This window comes from Lissotriton vulgaris, chromosome 2_1 (genome assembly GCF_964263255.1).
Source record: "Lissotriton vulgaris chromosome 2_1, aLisVul1.2, whole genome shotgun sequence".
Classification (NCBI taxonomy): domain Eukaryota; kingdom Metazoa; phylum Chordata; class Amphibia; order Caudata; family Salamandridae; genus Lissotriton; species Lissotriton vulgaris.
In genome coordinates, this window is record NC_141687.1 from 445,434,186 (window position 1) to 445,455,563 (window position 21,378).

The 21,378-nt window shown below is 42.3% G+C and overlaps 1 protein-coding gene across 1 annotated transcript; it reads left to right on the plus strand.

Annotated features, from left to right (window-relative positions):
• The first annotated feature begins 4,737 nt into the window (after nt 1-4,737).
• Nucleotides 4,738-5,691, plus strand: LOC147730576 (olfactory receptor 2G3-like). Its single transcript, XM_086954086.1, has one exon. The coding sequence runs from the start codon at nt 4,738-4,740 to the stop codon at nt 5,689-5,691; it is 954 nt and encodes a 317-aa protein (XP_086810212.1).
• Nucleotides 5,692-21,378: the final 15,687 nt, after the last annotated feature.

The window sequence follows — 21,378 nt, forward strand, 5'->3', positions numbered from 1 at the left end:
CTTCACTACCCTTTCCCGATATGTCACACTCTCATGCTAAGCAAGCGGACAATTTCAATTAACTAGATCACTCTCTAAAAATGTGGCCCCTTCTCACAACAGACAGTGTTGCCCTACTCTTAACGAACATTAAATCAGGATCTCCTAAATACCCACTTCTCGTTTCCATATTTAAACAGTTAAACACTCCAGTGCTATCCGTGATAACCCATCTCCTTAATGAAAAAAAGCACAGGTACACCATAAATTAGAATTGTTCAAAAGTAACAATATTCATATCAAGGCACAAATAGTGAGGTCCAGAAGTCTTGTTTGTTTGATTCTTTATTTTTCAACAGTAGAAAACGAACAGCCGACGCGTTTAATATATAAATAGGTGCACAACCCATGGATGGTGCACTGGGCATACCTTGGCCCAAATCCTGTTTACAAGTGATTTTCCCCTTTTTGATTAATATATCTAGGTAAGCTTTTAGTATGATATAGTTCTGACAGTTTGGTTATGATAGCCACGCTAGTGCATAGCACATAGAATAGTATCTCTACAATAGAGGTCATGTAAAGAGATCCCAGTCTTTTTCATTGTAGACTGTAAAAAAGAATCCATTACTCTTTATACTCTTTATATTTTAATATTCCTATTCGAAATTTTTTTCTTTTTTCTTTAGCTAATACTACAAGCCCGGCTGCATAATAATCCTGGAGGATAGAAATATATATATACCCCCAGACGTTGTTGCTTTAGAACGTGATTCACTTAGACACATCTTACCTCCACCTCTTATCCTCCCCTCCTTTCTCATATTTAACAAACAGAGATACTGCCAATACTGCTGAGCTCACATGAGGTCTCTTACTTTTCTCTAGTCTTTCGCAAGCATATGACTTATAGTTGTTTAGCTTGTCTCATGTTTTCTTTCTTTGTCATTTTTTTCCTTATCCAGTTCTTGTTTGGAAGTACAAAATAGACCTCCGCCTCCGGTTCTCCGCTACACGATCATTTTCAATGCCAGGGATTTGTCTTCTTATTTTCCTTGTAAGTGTGTGTATATCTTTAACATCTCTGTCACAGATGGCGACCATAGTACATTTCACATGTCTAAAAAACCTTTCATAAAACCTTATAGTACTATTCTCTAAAAATTATTCTCCTATGCTCAGATTGTATGTGTATAATGTTCTCTACATTAATTCAGACTGACCATTTGTCATTTTATATATGTTTAAAAAATTTGTGACAACTTTTTTTTGACATATGTGTCCCCCTTTTTCTGTTGAAATTCCCTGAAACCCTCTCAAGATCTAATCTGTTCACTTAGTCCTCATGGTTGGTTTTAACTTATCTAGGTTGGACCATATATAGACTGGCTCAAAACTGTAAGCAAACAGGACCTTTTTGTCTGTAACATTTGTATAAAAATGTTCTTTTAATTTTGTGACTATTGTGGCTCGGCTGAGCTTTACCATAGTTCATGTTTTTAATTGTATGTTTTATATGTCTTTTTTGCAAACACAACCCTGAAGACGTCCCATCTTGGGACGAAACGTGTCGGCTGTTCGTTTTCTACTGTTGAAAAATAAAGAATCAAACAAACAAGACTTCTGGACCTCACTATTTGTGCCTTGATATGAATATTGTTACTTTTGAACAATTCTAATTTATGGTGCACCTGTGCTTTTTTTCGTTACAAGTTAAAGTTCTGTTTAGGACTGTCATTGTGATGGTGGGTGTTTTATCGGTGTGCACATAATTCCTTTCCAGTATCTAGAAAGGGGTAAATTTTATACTGAGGTTATTTCGGATCAGGTGCATTCTCATGAAGGTTCCGCCATCTGCCATGTTTTAGTAACCATCTCCTTAATGCTTCAATAGAGGAATCCGTTATTCCGTCAACATGGAAACGCACGATGATACATCCCCTGCTTGAAAAAAGGCAAATGTGGACCCAGAACTGTCCAGTATTTACTGTCCAATATCCTACTCCCTGTATTGTCTAAAATTTTAGAAAAACACATCAATGCCCACTTGACTCAGAATGCCACAGCACACCATCTTCTCCATACCTCTCAATCATGTTTCAGAGCAGGTTTTTCCACTGAAACCGCCCTACTGGGGGTTACAGAAGGTATTCGCCACCATCTTGACAATGGGAAAATAGTGGCGCTCATTCTCCTAGATTTGAGTGCCACTTTTGATACGGTATCCCACTCTGTGCTTATCAACATACTCAGATCACAGGGCATTGGAGGAGCTGCCTTAAACTGGATTAGTGCCTTCCTCTCAAACCAAACTTTTCAAGTTTTCTCTCAAAATGCCTGTTCCGAAATCCACTTCTTTGCCCATGGGGTCCCACAGGGGTCCATCCTCAGCCCTTCACTGTTTAATCTCTATATAAGACCAATGGCTGAGATGGCTGAGAAATCCGGACTATCTATGTTCTCCTACACCGACGATTCTCAAATATTTTTTTCCCTATCTGCTCATTACACAGATACCCCTTCTACACTTAAAACTGGCCTAAATAACATAGCATCTTGGAGGTACCAGTGCTAGGAAAACAGAAAAATCTGTGGAACCAGCAACATTGGCCGTGTAAAATGGGGGTGACCTTCAATTTCCCTCATCACAAGTGCATAACTTAGGTATCATAATAGATGAGCCCCTTAGTAAGCACCCCAGTCAGTCAAAGTTGCAGCCACCCGCTTCCCCATCATCAAATGGCTGCGAAAAATGTGTTGGATGCTACCAGAAGCGACCTGAAAACCCGTAGTCAATGCCTTAATTACATCAAGGCTAGACCACAGCAATGTGCTTTATGTGGGAGAAAACAAATCCATTATCCACAGACTGCAGATGGCGCAGAATGCCGCAGTTAGGCTCATATGTAGAGTCCCCAATACCTTTCCTATTTCAACTCATCGACGTAAACTACACTTGCTGAAAATTGAGAGTCGAATAAAATGTAAGGTGCTTACATATATGCATAAATGTTTATCCAGAAATGCCTCTTACTATGTACTTGCCCTGGCTAAGCCATATATCCCCTCTCGTAATCTTCGATCAGCCACCCAAAGGAAGGTTTGTCGTCCCTAAATTCAAACTAGCTCGGATGGGTGGCAAATCCTTCTCACATTTAGGGCCCTCACTCTGGAATTCCCTCCCCATTGCTCTCTGAAATGAGACAAACAACATCACTTTTCACAAATCACTAAAAACTTGGCTGTTTGCTAAATAGAACTTGCCTATTTATCTCGCATTGACCTGCCTTCTATGCCGAGAAACCCTTTGTTGGGTAGCTGTCACGCATTACAAATTTAAAAACTAAACTAAAGTAAACTATTAGTTGCGAAAGCAAAATAATGTGGTGCCAGGAGGAAACCACAAAGGCTCCCGGTTTGCTTGGATCACTCAACAGTGAGCAAAACAACAGAGACACTAGCCAACCAGAACTTTACTATAGGTATTTAGAACAGCCATCAATGCAATAGGATATTTGCAACAGGATATTTGCGCAATCCATGACCCTGCTCTTGCCTGAGTATGACCACCTCTGCACACCACACTTAAGCATAGCCCTGCACCAGTTATTGAGCCCTGGCCAGTGTCTGTTCCTTCCAGTGCATGACAATGAGCATAAAAGTGATCAGTAGTGTCAAATAAAGGAATCTAGCAGTTGCCCTAGCACCCTTGGAGCATTTCAACAGACTCATACATCTGAGCGACCAGTCACTTCCTCCTGTGCACTATACACCCCCAGTGTTACAGCCTCAGGGCAGGTAAAGAACAAGTGCAGCATATCTGCACTCAGCTGTGGACATCTGGGGCACTTGGAGGAGGATCCAAATCTGGGATGCAAGTAAGCCGAAGGAATAAGTTTGAATGTTTTACTTTTTGAGTGGTAACCAGTGCAGAAAGAGTTTGCGCAGACCTCCCCCACATATTGGTAAAAGCAAGAGATTATCACATGTGGTGATCCCTACTTTTTGTATCGGACACTGGATTTTCGATTTTTTTCCTGACATTGTTAAAGAGTAGCATGCAAGGTACCTGGAGGTGGTCTGATAAATTAACTAGGTTTCGAATCTGAAGTTCTATAGTAGATGCTTATTCCACGTCAGATTAATAATTATAGGACAATGTAAGTATCTATGAGAAAAAAAATAGAATTTCAAATTGGAAACAGACAAATCTGAGCTCTTGGGTCTGTGCAATTCTTTCCTCGGGAGCTGGGGGCCAATATGCTTTTGCCAATGCGGATAGCTTAGCCCATGCTGCAGTGTCAATATCTGCTCATGGGCACTTTTGTTTTGCTATCAAGGGGACATGAACAAACCTTCACTGGAGCTAAAAGCAGACACTGATTATGTATTTTGCATGCTGAGACCAGTCGAGGACATACCAAAGAAGTTTGTGTTGGTATAAGAAAGTTTCGTCCTTTTTCATAAATTATGGTTGAATGTGAATACAGTGTTTATATTTGGACCAATTGCTTATAATAACGTTAGTACTAGTGTAAGAAATGTAATCACTAAAGAATACATTAAAAAGAATTACCAAAACATAGAAACCAGAAATACCAGTAATAAAAGGAAATCCTCACTAGTGAACAGGTGTCATGTTTGCAGAGTAGAGTTGCTTGGATATTTGCCATAGCTTGATATATTAAATAATTTAAGTTTTTTTAGAGATATGTAATGATTATATTTTAATTCTTGCAGGGAGAGAGAGTGGCATGAATGGAGCATCTCAATTATTCCTGTGTGGCAGAATTCATCTTACTAGGTTTTACCAGTGACTCGAGGATTGAGATAATTCTTTTTGTGATGTTCCTTATAATTTACATCTCAATCATCGTTGGCAACACCTTCATCCTCACAGTCATCAGACTGAGTCCTCAGCTTCACACCCCTATGTACTTTTTCCTGAGCAACTTGTCATTCTTGGACATGTGTTATTCTACAATGATTGTCCCTAAAATGCTGGAAATCTTTTTGTCAAAGAAAAAAACAATTTCTTTTGCTGGTTGTGCTTCACAGATGTACCTTTCCCTGTCCTTGGGTGAGACCGAATGCATACTACTTGCCATTATGGCGTATGACCGCTATGTGGCGATTTGTAACCCCTTACGGTATATGACAATAATGAACAGCACTGTGTGCATCAGGATAGCCGCAGGTACATGGATATGTGGCTTTGTGCTTTCAGTGTCACATGTAGCTTTTACTTTGCAACTGCCATTATGTGGACGTAACCAGATCAACCACTTCCTGTGTGAAGTCCCAGCAGTGCTAAGGTTAGCCTGTTCTGATGTTTCTTTCATTTCTGGTGTGATCTTTGTAGTGGGCGTTATCATACTTATGATCCCTATTGTCTTGATCCTCGTGACATACATCCAAATAATCGCAAGCATCCTTAGGATAAGCACTGCTTCGGGGAGACGCAAAGCTTTCTCCACCTGCGCCTCTCACATAACAGTGGTGATTTTATTTTATGGCACTGCCATGTACATATATATGAAACCCCTGTCATATGACTCTCAGGAGAGTGACAAAATTGTCACTGTAGCATACACGGTGATAACACCAATGATGAACCCTATCATTTACACCTTTAGAAACAAGGACGTCAAAGGAGCAATAAAGAAAACAGTGCAGTTCAGCATGCGAGCAAGAAACGCCTTGACAACATGATGGCGAGTTTGATACTTATTCATTTCGAATCCATTGTAGCAGTATATAACATCTTCATCTGTAGAGATACCAATGGTTATATTGTCTTTAATGGAGATTAGGTTACACAGACGACAGAACATATTTATGTTTTAAGATTACTCACTGAATATCAAATAGCATTTCATCCACTGCTAGTCAGTCACATGGAGACACTGATCACACATTTTTGCAATTTCGGGAGTGTGTGTGTGATATTAATTCTTGCAATTGGGAGCGTTCACTGTTAAGTCAGAGGTGTGCAGGAATCAAAATTAAGGGGCATATTTACTAACATTTCAACAACCAGGGCAACAGAGGGAGCTCCGGCACTGCGTTGCATGAAAGGGAGAGAGCAGAACTGTGCAATAACTTTAAGGATATGGCACAGTTCTACTCTCTCCGAGTGCTGACGCACTGTGGGCTGCAAACCACCAATGCATGCACCCTTGCGCAAGGTCACATGCATTAAGGTCAGGAAAGATTTGTATTCATGAAGCGTCACCTTCATGCATTTAAACTATACTTTGGGGTTTATTGCTCCTTGTATGTGTCCTACCTACAGGATGCAGCACACATGCAAAGAGGAAGTAATAAGAGAATTACAAATATTTCTCCTTGTTACACTAGCTTCGGGTAGGTAGCCACACAATTCTGGTGCAAACCTTGTTTCCTGACCTTAGTAAAAAAGTGTTTCTGTAAAGATGCATAGGTGGGTGCACCGGAACGCCCATGCTGCACCCATGCAATGCCTCCTAGGTACAAGGTAATGCAATGTAGTGCTATGCGCTTCCTTCTGTTGCTTACTTTTTTCAAGGCCAGGAAAACCTGCTTTGTGCAGCATAGTAAACACCAAAATAGATTTTGCATCAGGGCTGCATCAGAAAAGTGACTCAAACCTGAGGGAAAATCTTAGTAAATTTGTGCCAATGTGTATCCTACATATCTTTGAACAAATGTACATAGCTTTCAGTATTAACTATTGTGACCAGCATTGCGTACAACCATTGGATTGATGCCACATTCACAATCTTTTTAATGAGTCCTTGGGTAAGTGCATTTGGTAGATTGATAGAAACATGTAAAGGAGACTAGTCAGTTTACTCCATATATGCGGACACCCTATTTACAGTCTCATGCTTTTTATTTATCAGATAACATGTGATAAAGTTTGTTACTCCAAATTGTTCAAATGTAGCAGATGACAAATTCTACTGCTCTAATACAGGGTTAAAAAAGGAAAATACACTGTCAAAACCATATTGGGAATGAATCATCCAGCAACTCTGTATACTGATCCGTTGATATCAGTCTCTTTTTTGCCTCCCATACAGGAGTGGCCATTCTTATTGTGAAGTGGTGAGGCAGGGGAGGGGTGTAATGAAGTGCAGGACAATATGATGAAATTAAGATGAATTTATTCTGGTAAAAATATCCCATCCACAGGTGAGCTGTTTACAGTACATCCAGCAAGCTTTAACTGAACTCTTTCTAAACATAACATTCTCAGCTGGTGCACATAGCATTCTAAGGCTACAAGCAACAGCATCAGGATGCCACACATCTCTCCTCTTACTAAACAAACAGTAATAATAAGTAAATCTTAATTAACAAAGTCTTTAAAAATAAGCAGGTGTACAAGAAACTCTTGATGATTTGCGAGCATTAAGTGGTGGTACACCTTGAGGAGATAGCTTTGAGGGAAGTTCAAGATGACCTTTACGTTGAGGGGATGAAAGGGATCATCAGAACCTTGAGATTTAGATACAAAGTCTTTCCTGACCACCACAACTCTGTTCATGTTCCAAATCTGATGATCTGCTGTCTTGATCGCATTTTTGAAGACCTTGATGACTTGAATAGGTTTCAAAAACATTGCAGTAAGCATTTTGTTTTTCTTACACTGAATTTTTATAAGAACCCAATCACCCACTTTTACACAGGTTTTTTAACATTTTTTCTCAAATCATGAAGTTTTTTCCTCTTTTCAATTTTCAAAGATTCACGTGACCTCCGATCACAATCCTCATTGGCAGAACTCAACCTAGGCTGTAAGTCATTAACCCAAGCAGGAGCTACCAAGGTATTTGCATTCCTTGACCTGAAAAGTTCAAATGGCGTTTTACTTGTGATGGCATGTGGAGATAATCTATAAACCTTAACCTTTTTAAAGATTTCACTTCTCCATTCAGACCCTGAAGATTTTGCCATCCTAATAGTCTCCTTGAATACCCGGTTGAACCTCTCAACCATACCATTGGTTTCTGGGTGGTAAAATGATGACTTTTTACGTCTTACACCATGTTTGGATAAAAATGTCTCAATTTCTCTAGAAACTAGTTGACAACAATTGTCCGTTAGAATTGTATTTGGAATTCCTTCCCTAGCAAATAGTTTTTCCAGGAACGCTATCACATGTTTTGTTTCTATACCTCGAGTGATAGCAATCTCCAGCCAAATTGAAAAGAAATCTACCAAAACAAGGAAAAACCAAAAGAGAATACTGGCCCTAACATGTCTAAACCTACTTCTTTCCAAGTTCCATCCGGATGATCTCTAATAACCATTGGTTGAACCTTAGGCTTTGCTTCTCTTTCACTCAATGCACATTCCATGCAATCCCTAATTTTCCACTCAACCTCTAAATCCATGCTTGGCCACCAATAAGATCTCTTTAAACTCTCTTTTGTTTTAGAAATCCCTATGTGACCAATGTGAGCCAATGAAATGAGTTCATCTCTAATAGGTAGTGGTGGAACCAATCTTGTGCCTCTCATAAGTAAACCATCTTGTTCTGAAAGTTGGTCCTTGACGTGCCAACATTTTTCTAGATTTTCATTATTCTTAGGTTTACATCTCCACCCTGCGTTTATGAGCCTTAAAACTACTTAAAGAATTGAATCTTCCTTTAATTCCTTTACCCATTTATCTCTGTCAATCACACACTCTTCTATGGCACAAACCAATTAATCTTCCTCTTCAAAATCATCCTTCATGCAAGACTCATCATTTGGAACAAGACGAGATAATGCGTCAGCAACCTTATTTTCAATTCCTGGGAGATACTTCACCTCAAAATTGTAGTCTTTTAACCCTACAACCCACTTTGTGATTCTGCCTGAAACAGCATCAATACCTTTCTTCTTCAAAATCTCACACAGTGGCTTGTGATCGGTCCTTATTTCAAAAGTGCTACCCCATAACACATTTTTAGGTTTCCTTACAGACCAATACACAGCCAGTGCTTCTCTTTCAACCACTGAGTAGTGTGTCTCAGCGCCTCTTAAGCTTCTTGACAAAAATAAAACTACTTCTACATGACCACCGACTTTCTAAACAAGAACCGCGTCTAAACCTTTCAGGCTAGCGTCAATTATTAAAATCAACTTCTCTCCTGGACCAAAACTATTCAATTTTGGGGCACAACTCAACTTCTCCTTTATAATGCAAAATTCCTCTTCACACTTGTCACTTCGAATACATTCCCATTCTTTCTTGAGCAAAGACCTCATATTTACACACAGTGAAGCAAATCCCTTTATGAACTTACTGTAGTTTTCGGCCATCCCTAAAAAACTCATTAACTCCTCCTTGTTAGTTAGAGAAGACATTTTCGGAATAGAAGTGATTAGACTTTCTTTTGGTAAGATTCCCCCTTTTGAAATTGTGTGACCTAGGTAATCAATGGAATCTTTCTTAAATTTGCACTTCTCAATTTTCACTGTTAGTCCAAACTCACTTAAATGATTTAAGACCTCAGAAAGTCTATCATCATGCTCTTCATCTTCAGACCCAAAAATCAGAATGTCATCTTGATATACTCTGACTCCTTCTAGACCCTTAAGAACCTTTTCCAAAGCCCTTTGAAAAATGGAAGCGGCCGACACCAAACCAAATGGTAGCCTCACAAAACGGAAAGTGTCAAACGGGCTTACAAAAGCTGTCAAATCTTTTGACTCTTCATCAAGTTTGATCTGGTGGTAAGCGGATCTCAAGTCACCATGCTAAAAACCTTAGCCCCCTTCCATAACATCAACATGTCTGCAATTTTGGGCAGAGGATAGCTGTCCACTACTACACTTTTATTTAATTCTCTCAGATCAACACAGAGACGAAGAACCGTCCGATTTCTTCGCTGCGACAATCGGGGCGACCCATTTAGTGTCTTCAACTTCCTCTATGATACCATCTTTAACAAGTCTTTCCAGCTCATTTTTTACTTGGTCCCTAACAGCAACAGGCGCATTATGTACCTTTCAACAAACAGGCACTGCATCTTCTTTCAATCTTATGTGATGGCAATATTTCTTCAAACACCCTAACTTTAAAAAAAAACCTTTGGAAATTTCACTTTTGAACTATTGCTAAAATCTTGACCTACAGTAGAAATAGCTTTATGTTCAGACACAAAAGGTTTTTTCAATATAATTGGAGGAGAAGAATTTTGGACTAGCATAACCCCCAGATCTCTTTGAGCAACCCAGCTTATAATACTGTCCCCCCTCTGTGATACATAAACTTTAGTGCTGGTCAATCTCTCCAGTTAGTTGATTAGCCCCATAAAATAGCCAAGCAGCTTAATGGGTTCACCCCATATGCAAATGGTTTAATGTCAGGGTGAAATAATTTAGTTTTATCTTTTAATTTTTGTAGGTAAAATTCTTTCGCAACTATGGTGATTTTTGCACCAGAATCAAATAGTACCTTTGTCAAATGACCATCTACTAGACTCTCATCAGAAGGACAGTTCCCACCTTCCTGATTGTGTATGGCATGTACTAAATCAAATCAAATCAAATCAAATCAAAATGTACTTAATTCGGATTCAATTAGGAGAAAACCATAAAAGTATGTACAAATCAGTAGTTACATTTGTCGCGGGTGTTCTACAGGTTTTTAAAAACACAATACTGTACCAATAATGACTTAAAATTCAAAATTCATGCTGAGATTATATACAACAAGGAGAAGTACAATGCATCAATCTTCAGTTAGAAGTAAGTATGGTCAAAATTTGCAAATTCTCGTTCCGCGAATTCACGCGAAATCGAATACGCAATTCGCAAAATCCACGAATTCGTGAAAATTTGTGTATTTTTTTTTTATTGCGTGTTCGCGGGTTTTTTGCGTGTTTGCAGGGTTTTTGGCGTGTTTGCAGGGCTTTTTGCGTGTTTGCGGGCCGCTTGCATGGCGAAGTTACCCATGCGGTCGTGTATGGGCACAGCACCCTCTGGTTTACCACTGCCACCCTCTGTTTCATCACTGCCACTCTCTGGTTCACCACTGCCACCCTCTGGTTCACCCCTGTCACCCTCTGGTTCACCCCTGTCACCCTCTGGTTCAACACTGCCACCCTCTGGTTCAGCACTGCCACTCTCTGGTTCACCCCTGCCACCTCCTGGTTCAGCACTGTCACCCTCTGGTTCACCGCTGCCACCTTCTGGTTCAGGACTGCCACCCACCGGTTCATCACAGCACCTCTGGTTCACCACTGCCACCCTCTGGTTAACCACTGTCACCCTCTGGTTCAGCACAGCCACCCTCTGCTTCACCACTGCCACCCTCTGGTTCACCCCTGCCACCCTCTGGTTCACCACTCCCACCCTCTTGTTCATCACAGCACCCTCTGGCTCACCCATGCCACCCTCTGGTACAGCACTATCACCCTCTGGTTCACCACTGCCACCCTCTGGTTCACGACTGCCACCCTCTGGTTCATCACAGCACCTCTTGTTCACCCCTGCCACCCTCTGGTACAGCACTGTCACCCTCCGGTTCACCCCTGCCACCCTCTGGTTTACAACTGCCACCCGCTGGTTCATCACAGCACCTCTGGTTCACCACTGCCACCCTCTGATTAACCACTGTCATCCTCTGGTTCAGCACTGCCACCCTCTGGTTCACCACTGCCACCGTCTTGTTCACCCCTGCCACCCTCTGGTACAGCACTCTCACCCTCTGGTTCACCACTGCCACCCTCTGGTTCACCACTGCCACCCTCTGGTTCATCACAGCACCTCTGGTACACCACTGCCACCCTCTGGTTAGCCACTGTCACCCTCTGGTTCAGCACTGCCACTCTCTGGTTCACCACTGCAACTTTCTGGCTCACCACTGCCACCCTCTGGTTCACCCATGCCACCCTCTGGTTCATCACTGCCACCCTCTGGTTCACCACTCCCACCCTCTACAGAGACCTTTTGTGACGCAGCAGCAGCACAAAAGAGGCGCCATGGTGCTGGGTATTAACAACGTGGCGCATCTGAGAGATGTGTCACGTTGTAAAGCCCTGCGCCATCAGGAGGCGTTCCGGCGCAGGGGAGGGCGTTCCTGTGCAGGAACGCCTCCTAAAAGTGGCTGAGTGAAATCTAAAAGAATTCACTCAGTCACTTTTAGGCCAATGCTGCGTCAAAACCCTGCGCCTGCTTGAAGCAGGCGCAAGGCTTGATGCAGCATTGGGGAGAAGGGCCCCCCAGAGCATTGCTGGAGCTGCGTCGCAAGCTCGACGCAGCTCCAGCAATGCGCTGCTTTTACGGCACAGATGCGTGACGCATCTGTGCCGTTTTTGCCACATGGTTGCCGCATTATAAATGCGGCGCACCATGGGTAGCGGATCTGCGGCGCACAATAACTGGCGCATCCCTGGGGATGCGCCAGTTATTGTAAATCTGCCCCTATACATTTAGCCAACGAGGGAGCACTTACTGATTAGACGTTATAAAGTACTCCAGTTGAGTAGAGGTATTGCACAAAAAGGTGGCATCTTCGTGGACAAACCTGCAGGGCGGGATTCATTCTGCCCCTGTTAGACTTGTTTTTTGTGCCCTTCTGCCCTCTGTTAGACTCGTTTTTCCCTTGTTTTTCTGCCCTTCTGCCCTCTATTAAACTCGTTTTTCCCTTGTTTTTCTGCCCTTCTGCCCCCTGATAGACTCATTTTTTGTGCCCTTCTGCCCTCTGTTAGACTCATTTTTTCCTTGTTTTTCTACCCTTCTGCGCTCTGTTAGACTCGTTTTTGTGCCCTTCTGCCCTCTGTTATTCCCTTGTTTTTCTGCCCTTCTGCCCTCTGTTAGACTCATTTTTTGTGCCCTTCTGCCCTTTGTTAGACTCGTTTTTGTGCCTTTCTGCCCTGTTAGACTCGTTTTTTGTGCCCTTCTGCCCTCTGTTAGACTCATTTTTCCCTTGTTTTTCTGCCCTTCTGTCCTCTGTTAGACTTGTTTTTTGTGCCCTTCTGCCCTCTGTTAGACTCGTTATTCCCTTGTTTTTCTGCCCTTCTGCCCTTTGTTAGACTGCTTTGTGTACCTTTCTGCCCTCTGCATCACCACATCATCACTCAGCGCTACCCCAGCATCACTCAGCACCACCACATTATCACTCAGCACCACCACATTATCACTCAGCACCACCACAGCACCACTCAGTGCCACCACAGCATCACTCCACGCCACCACAGCATAACTCAGTGCCACCACATTATCACTCAGCACCACCACAGCACCACTCAGCACCACCACAGCACCACTCAGCGCCCCCACAGCATCACTCAGCACCACCACAGCATCACTCAGCACCACCACATGATCACTCAGCACCACCACAGCACCACTCAGCACCACCACAGCATCACTCAGCACCACAACAGCACCACTCAGCACCACCCCGCACCACCCCAGCATCACTCAGCATCACCACAGCACCACTCAGCACCACCCCAGCATCAATCTGCGCAACCATTCAACAACAACTGGTTCAAATATGTTCTCTCAATGTTTCAAACTTTATTACAAATGTCACAAAAAGATGTTAATATTTCACTTCTGTTCTTGGATTTTCGTCACAAAAAAATACACTGAACATAATCTTCACAAAAGTTATTTACAAAAGTTTAAGCTATTGCCATTATAAATTAAAATCACTTTTATTTAAGCATTAATTATTTAAAAAAATTAAAAGCCGTTGTAATTTTTAATATCAATACAGCTAAGTCGCGTAAATACAAAACATGTTGCTTTACAAATGCTATAGGTGTCACATTTGCGAAAGTTATAACTATTGGCATTGCACATGACAAAGCTATTGATTTAGCTATTTTCAAAACCAACACATAAATAAAAAAAATTGTCATTTACAAGACCAATAGCTCAAACTTTCCTAATGCGAGACCTATTGTATTGCAAATGCTTTTTTTTTATATCTGTCAGTGCTTCCTGTTGAGGTTTAATTTTTGTGACAGGCGCCTCATTCCCTACTTGTAACTATTCTCTGACCCTGCTTCAAGGGTCAGAGCAAGGTCAGAGAATAGTTGCAAGTAGGCAACGAGGCGCCAGGAAGCACTTACAGGCTTACAGCAGCAGGTGCCCAAGTTGAAGTTAATTTCTTTGTAACCCTTTTGTAAAAGGTTACAAAAAATTAGCTTCAACTTTTGCACCTGCTGCTGTAACCCTGTAAGTGATTGGCTGAAAATTCGTCCCTGCTGATTCGCGGATTATACCAGGATTTCGCGAGATTCGCGGATCCCGAAATCGCGGGAAATTCGCAAATTCTGCGAGCAGAACGAATTTTCAGCCCATGCTTAGTTATAAGTTACTTTTATGATGAATACAAAATTTTACAAATGTTGCAATATTTACTGCTAAGCAATCAGAGTCCAAGAGTTGAAGGAACATGAAAGCAGGACAGCATTGACGTATAAATAAACAGAAGACGTGGTGTGAGTTTAAAATTGTAGCAGAATCAGACTATAATTTTATTCTTCTCTGACCCTGAACAAATATTAAAAACAGTGCAGGGACGGATTTCAACAAATAATCGTCCATTAACAAGAATCGGTCGACATGTTTCAGCACCTATAGGTCAAATGTTAACCTAGTGCTTTCATCAGGACCTCTTGGATATAGAATGCTACTGCAATAAAGTGATGTGTTCAAATGACACATGACATGACAAGGTCAACTCGTCATGGGTGTTACCTGCGCTGTGCATTTGACGAGTAGACCTTGTCTTGAAACTATAGTATTCAAACATCATCAGCGCAGGAGGGGAAAACCCCCTAGCAGCCAAGGTGTTAATATTTGTTCAGGGTCAGACAAGAATAAAATTAAAGTCTGATTCTGCTACAATTTTAAACTCACACCACGTATTTTTTTGTACTGCATTTATTTCCCATTCCTGTTGTTTACTATACTGGCTCACATCTGTGGGATACCATATCTCATAAAAACATCCTTGGGCTCCTCCATCATTAGGGTGGAGTTGTAGCCCTTCAAAGGAGACCCAGATGATGAAGCATGTCACTGGGCTCGGTGAGTGATGGGAATCCGTACAAATTTTGTGTATTTTTGGCCTATCAGTATATGGATTTGCACGGTCTTTTTTTGTCTTAATAGTTGTCGACTGCAGGATATCTTCTGTTTATTTTTACGGTAACTTGGGGCTATATTTCCTGTGGAGTCGTTAAGCCTAGGCCTCTGACCCTTTCTTACTCCTCAATGTGCCTTCGGCATTGACGTATGCCTAAACTTTTTAAAATTGGAGCTAACCTATGTTTTCTGGGTTCTCCTGGGTACTCCTGAACCTCTGGTCTGGACAGACCACCTGGCAGTACCTATAAAATTGACCCTTTCTCACTCAGACCCATCCAAGAAGGGACAGGCTCAGAGAGAGGGTAAAAGGAACTATAAAAACATCACTAATGATTCCCTGGCCCCTCTCATTAGTTCTGTCTCTCTGCCGTCAGACCCAGAGAAGGCAGCACAAAAACTTGCCAATTCCATCGTTGGAGCAATAGATGTTCTAGCTCCAGCTATACGCCGATATTCAGCGAGGTGCAGGCCCTCTGCCCCCTGGTTTACTGAGCCACTTAGACTGATGAGACAGGGTTGCAGGAGGCAGGAGAGAAAATGGAGGAAAACATGGGACACTATGGACAGAGAGACTCATAAACGACTGTTAGGTGAATATAAGGCCACGGTCATCAAGACAAAGCAAGAATTCTTCTCTGACCTTACAACTTCCCTCACCTCATCGAAGGAGCTGTTTAAGGTAGTGGATTCCCTCTGCTCACTACAAGTTCCTGATATAGTGATAGGATCGCAGGAGCTCTGTGACAAGATCTCAACCTTTTTCTATGTTAAAATCAATGAGATCTCCGTTAATCTGGAAATGCAGAAGAAATCAGCTGGGAACCACACTATCCAGGCTCTCACAAACTTAGAAGCCTGGTCTAAAGACCCTGCCAAGACCCTCTCTAACTTCCCACCGATCACTCTTGATAACCTTAACTCACTGTTGAATAGGACCAAATCTTCCTCTCCTTTGGACCCCTGTCCTCTCAAAGTGATGAAGGAGTGTAGGGACACATTACTCCCTCCTCTATTGGAGGTAATGAATAGTGCCCTGTTGCAGGGGGTTTTTCCTTCAGTCTGGAAGAAAGCAATCGTCAAACCGCTACTTAAAAAGCCCTCCCTTGACCCCGCAATCGTAAAGAATTTCAGACCCATCTCCTTACTTCCTGCCCCCGCCAAAATGCTTGAAGCCCACCTGAACTTGCACTTGTCTGCCTTCCTGGACTCCTCTGGGTTTTTAGATCAGACCCAGCATGGGTTCAGGAAACTCCATAGCACAGAGTCTGCGCTCATTATGGTGACAAACAACATCAGAATGAAAGTGGACCAGGGACAGACAACGCTGCTGGTCTTACTCGATCTGACCGCAGCATTCGACACCATATCTCCCTCAATCTTAACATCTCGTTTGAGGGAGATAGGAGTGGAGGGGCCAGCTTTGAGCCTTCTGTCCTCTTTTCTAGACTTTAGAGAACAGAGGGTCAAATTGGGAGAAAACCTCTCCCCTGCTAAATCTCTGCAATGTGGGGTACCACAGGGGTCGGCTTTACGCCCGACCCTATTCAACATTTATGTGGCCCCTCTAGCGAGATTAGTAAAAGCGCAGGGAATGGAGGTGGTGTCGTACGCAGACGACACTCAGATCATGGTGTCGCTGGCCCAATCGGTTAGCGCCTCCGCGTTCAGCTTCCGGAGTTGTATGCAATCAGTCTCTGGCTGGATGATACTCAACTCCTTGAGGCTGAATGGCGATAAGACCGAGGTGCTGATCTTTGGAAGGGACCAGGATGTGTGGTCAAATGAATAATGGCCTCTATCCTTGGGAACCTGCCCGGTCCCCTCTCATTCAGCTAGAAACCTTGGGGTAATTTTTGATACCTCGCTGGCAATGACCCTTCAGGTTAATAGAACGGTGGCCACCTGTTGGGGAGTTATCAAAATTCTCCGATGAATAGTGCATTATCTTTCCCCGCAAGCTAGGAAACAGACAGTGGTTGCGTTGGTCGGTTCAAGTTTGGACTATTGCAACGCACTGTATGCAGAGATCAATAAGGGACTGATCCAACGCCTCCAAACAGTACAGAATGCGTCAGCAAGATTTGTACTAGACATTCCCTGCTCTTCCTCTGCGACACTAGCCAGAAAGAGCCTCTACTGGCTTCCGATAGAGCAACGTATTTCCTTTAAAATCATTTGTCTAGTGCATAGGGCTCTGAGAGCTGGAACATCTGATGGGTTGGGATCACTTCTCTCTGGCTATGTCCCCAGTAGATGTTTACGTTCATCACAACTGAATCTCTTGGTGATCCCTCGGACTAAGAAGACTAGATGGGAAGGAAGAGCTTTGTCTACAGTCACCCCTCGTCTTTGGAATGCACTCCCCTTGGAGCTTAAGTCCTTATCCTCACTGCCCCCCTTCAAAAAGGCCCTCAAAACATGGTGTTTCAGGAAAGCCTACTAGTAATTAGCTCTCTGGTCATGCAAACATTTTGGTTAGGCGCCTTGATGCCCATTGAGCTCAGTATGCGCGTTATAAATTTGCTTTCATTCATTCATTCATTCAAGTAAAATTTGCAAAAAAGGGTCAAATGTATTAGAGATTGGGGCGAAACACCATCACAGGGGCAAAGGGATAGCAGCTTTGACCAATCGTTGACAGTTGGAAAGGTAACGAATCGATGGAAAATATTAAACCTGAAACGGGTCACAGAAATCTGTCATAGCTGCTTAAGTTCTAGTTTGAATAAGGCTGAATTACCAGGGGGGATTGGATCAGCAGAGAATGCTGAATCAAGGTTTTATTTCCTTCGGAGGCCAATCGAAGATCCGCTAGATGGTGGAGGCATTGGGTTTTTAACATTTTCCTTGAAAGCTCTGCTATTAGTGAAGGGTTATGGTAATATTTCTCTAAGCCCAGGTCATATAAAAACTTCTTGACATATCGAAGCCAACCGATCTTGACAGAATTTTCAAATGCAAAACAGTCCTTCAAAAGTCTTTGGGTGAAAAATAACTTGGTAGATCACCAAAGGTGATGCCATAACAAGATAGGTTGCATTTTTTATCATGTCCGTGATGTAGGGCAACCATAATTTTAGGTGGCAGCCAAAGGTCGAAGTGCCCTGCTGAAGGGCGAGGAGTAACCTCAGGAAACTATTCTCCACTTTTTGGAGAGCTTTCGCCTGCACGTAGCCCCACAACCCTGCTCCATCGATAGCAGTGCTAATACATTTTGCCTGATATATGCGGATCATCTCAATCGGAGGTCTTTTTCCTAGTCTCTGAGTAAAGTTTACTAAAGCCATAGTTGACCTTACAAACAACAATTTTCTGGCCTCTATAGCTTTTCTCCATGAGCCTTTGTCGTGTATTAGCATTCCAAGATAGGGATAAGTAGTTGTAGTCTCCCCCTGGAATTATTAATAAAAATGTCTCTCCTTTTTCTATGCTTCGGCCCAGTATTCATTGTGAAAGTTTTTTTGATGTTAATTTTTATATCAAGATTAGACATAAAGAAGTTAGATCAGTGAGTAAGAGTTGGAGTTCCAGGGGAGTGCGGGCGATGATCACCGCGTCGACCGCATGGAGGAGAGCGGGGATGAGACGGTTTTGAATTTGAGGTAGGTCCTGGCATCCCTTCAACATGGCTTCTTCTAGGCCATTATAGTGAGAGTGAAAAGGTACAGGGCCAGGATGCAGCCCTGTCTGACACCCCGCTCAACCTTAAACGGTGCAGTCAACTCTCCTCCAACTCCAAATCTCACTCTGGCCATAGCATTGGAATACATTTCACGTAGAAAGTTAACTAAGGAGAGATCAACACCCATTGCTGTTAAAATGCCCCACAGTTTTGAATGGCCTGCGCAGTCAAAAGCTGATGTTAGATCTACGTAGGCCATGTACAATCTCCCTCCTTTAGCATGTACATATTTACCCGTAATTAAAGTCAGATTTAAAACTTGCTCAATGGTACCCAGACCTTCCCTAAATCCATACTGGATATCTGATAATATCTTATTATCCTCAGCCCAATGTTGTAGGCGCTCTAATATAATGCGCCCCACAATTTTTCCCAAAGAATCCAGTAATGAGATGGAACAATAACAGGTTGGGCTTTGGCCATCTCCCTTTTTAAAAACTGGGACCAGAATGGAATCTGACCAAGAATCCAACTTTCTGACTTAACAGGTCGCTTCCAATACCCTGAGCAGAATTGGGGCCCAGAAGTCCATTTTGAATTTATAAAGGTCATCTGAGACCCCGTCAGGGCCTGGTGCTTGCTGTTAAGGTTGCTCAACTTCAGCCAAAGTAAAATCTAAAACGAGGGGGGTAAATGGAGGATTAGTGCTAGTAATATACATCCCTGGTTGGTACTGAACTGTCAGTGCTTTAGCAGTTTGTCCGAATATTTGGGAAAAATGTTCTACCCAAGACGGTTCGTTAATCGTGATTTCTGTTGTACTTTTTTCACTAGATCCGGACAAAAATGGGGTATTAATCACCTCCCAGAAAGCAGCGCTATTATTCGTTAAGCAACTCTTGTGAAGTTCAGCCCATAGCTCCTCTTTCAATTCTGTTTTCCCTTGTCGTATTGCCAGTTGATATAATTTTCTAAGTTGAATTATTTCTTGCCTATCTCTTACTGTAATATTAAGGGCATTTTTAAGGTTTGAATATGCTTTGGTACAAGTCTTATTAAACCAACCCACCTTGTTTCTTCTTCCCCCTTTAGGTTTAATGCATAGGGCTTCCTTTATGGATTTAGTTACAGCAGTAAAGTTATCTAAAATCTCCTGAGGGGTAGAATAATCATCCAATCAGATCATAATTGCTGTCATGGAGCTCTTAACAACTTTTTCAGTGATCTTTGCCGGGTCAGCATGTTCCCACTTAACTGTATAACCGTTTAGTCTATTCAAGACCAACTTTTTCCTCACCATGCAAACTCATCTGTTTTTGTCTTTCTTCACACCAGCGGGAGAGAAAGAGTGATAGAGATAGGAAAGTGGTCACTAAAAACGCAGTCATGGGTTTTGAAATTCGAAATAAAAGGTGAAACCCTATTAGACAGAAAAATTAAATCTATACAGCTAGAGGCTCCTCTACCAATAAAGGTTGGAGTAAGGGGAACAGTGGGTGACATTATATCATTAGCCAAGACCAATTGAAGAATAATAATGGTCTCGTTCAAGCAAACCCTACTCTGAGAGTGTGTAAAGGGAGTCGTGTTGTTGTCTCTCTCGTCTAATAGGCCACAGGTTATGTAGGGCACACAGGGATATGATAAATAATCGCCACCCCAGATAATGAATAAGCTTTTCCCTTAATATGTGTTATTAAGTTCTCAAAGGAGGTGGCGAATTTCTTTCAGATTGTCAATCAGCTGAGATTGCTGTTAGTTGTTATAAAAGTTGACTATCACAAAGAAATCCGATTTGTTAATATCAAGAATAATTAACTGAAAATTAGCCTCCAGTTTTAGGGCTATAATTTCCCGCACTGTGATTAGTTTGGAAATATAAACCATCAACCCACCTTTTGCGCGCCCTGATAATGACGGAATCGCAGGCGAGAAGTAGTTTTTATAACCATTTAAATGGATGGGTGAAACAGCCCACGTCTCTTGTAAACAGAGAACACTATAGGTCTGCGAGAAGGTAAGCCACTCACCGTAATTGACTTTGAAACGTAGGCCTGCAATGTTCTAAAAAACAATACTGAGTGATACCCCTCTCGTGGATTTTACATCACGAGAAAGAGCTGTTACAGGGACTCCTACTTCAATTACAGGGATTGCATGTACGGTGATACCAGAACCTAAAGCAATACCATTTTCTATGTCAGAACTCTGTGGTATGGAGCAGTTACTGAAATTAACTGTGGGAGCAGCTTGCTCCATCTCAACTATGAAAGGGGTGGGGGTCAGAGTGGAAAATGAGGTGATTAGTGCCCGGTCCTCCACCATTTGAGGTATGTGGGAGGAGATTTCTAAATGGACCTCTCTGTGTCTTTCCTTCGAGCTGGACGTACTACTAAAATGAAGGGTTGGTTGTCAGTCCACATCTTCTAGAGGGGATAGCACCTCAAACGTATTAGGGGTTACAACTGAGCCATTCCCTTCTCCTCTAGGCCTTTGAGTAGGTTTGTAAAAGAAACCCAAGGGGAGAGCTGTAATGCTGGAGTGTAGTGGGGAGAGTTCCTCTTTTTGTTTTAAAAGAGATCGGACCATTCGGGGGCTTCGAAAGTTTATTACGATGCAATCACCAGAAATCTTTGGTCAGGTAGTGACCCACCCGACTCTACGAACCATCAAAATTTCATTTGTATG

What these genes read in the sequence shown, in the direction of transcription:
- LOC147730576 (XM_086954086.1), top strand. Translation starts at nt 4,738, where the DNA reads ATGGAGCATCTCAATTATTCCTGTGTGGCAGAATTCATCTTACTAGGT.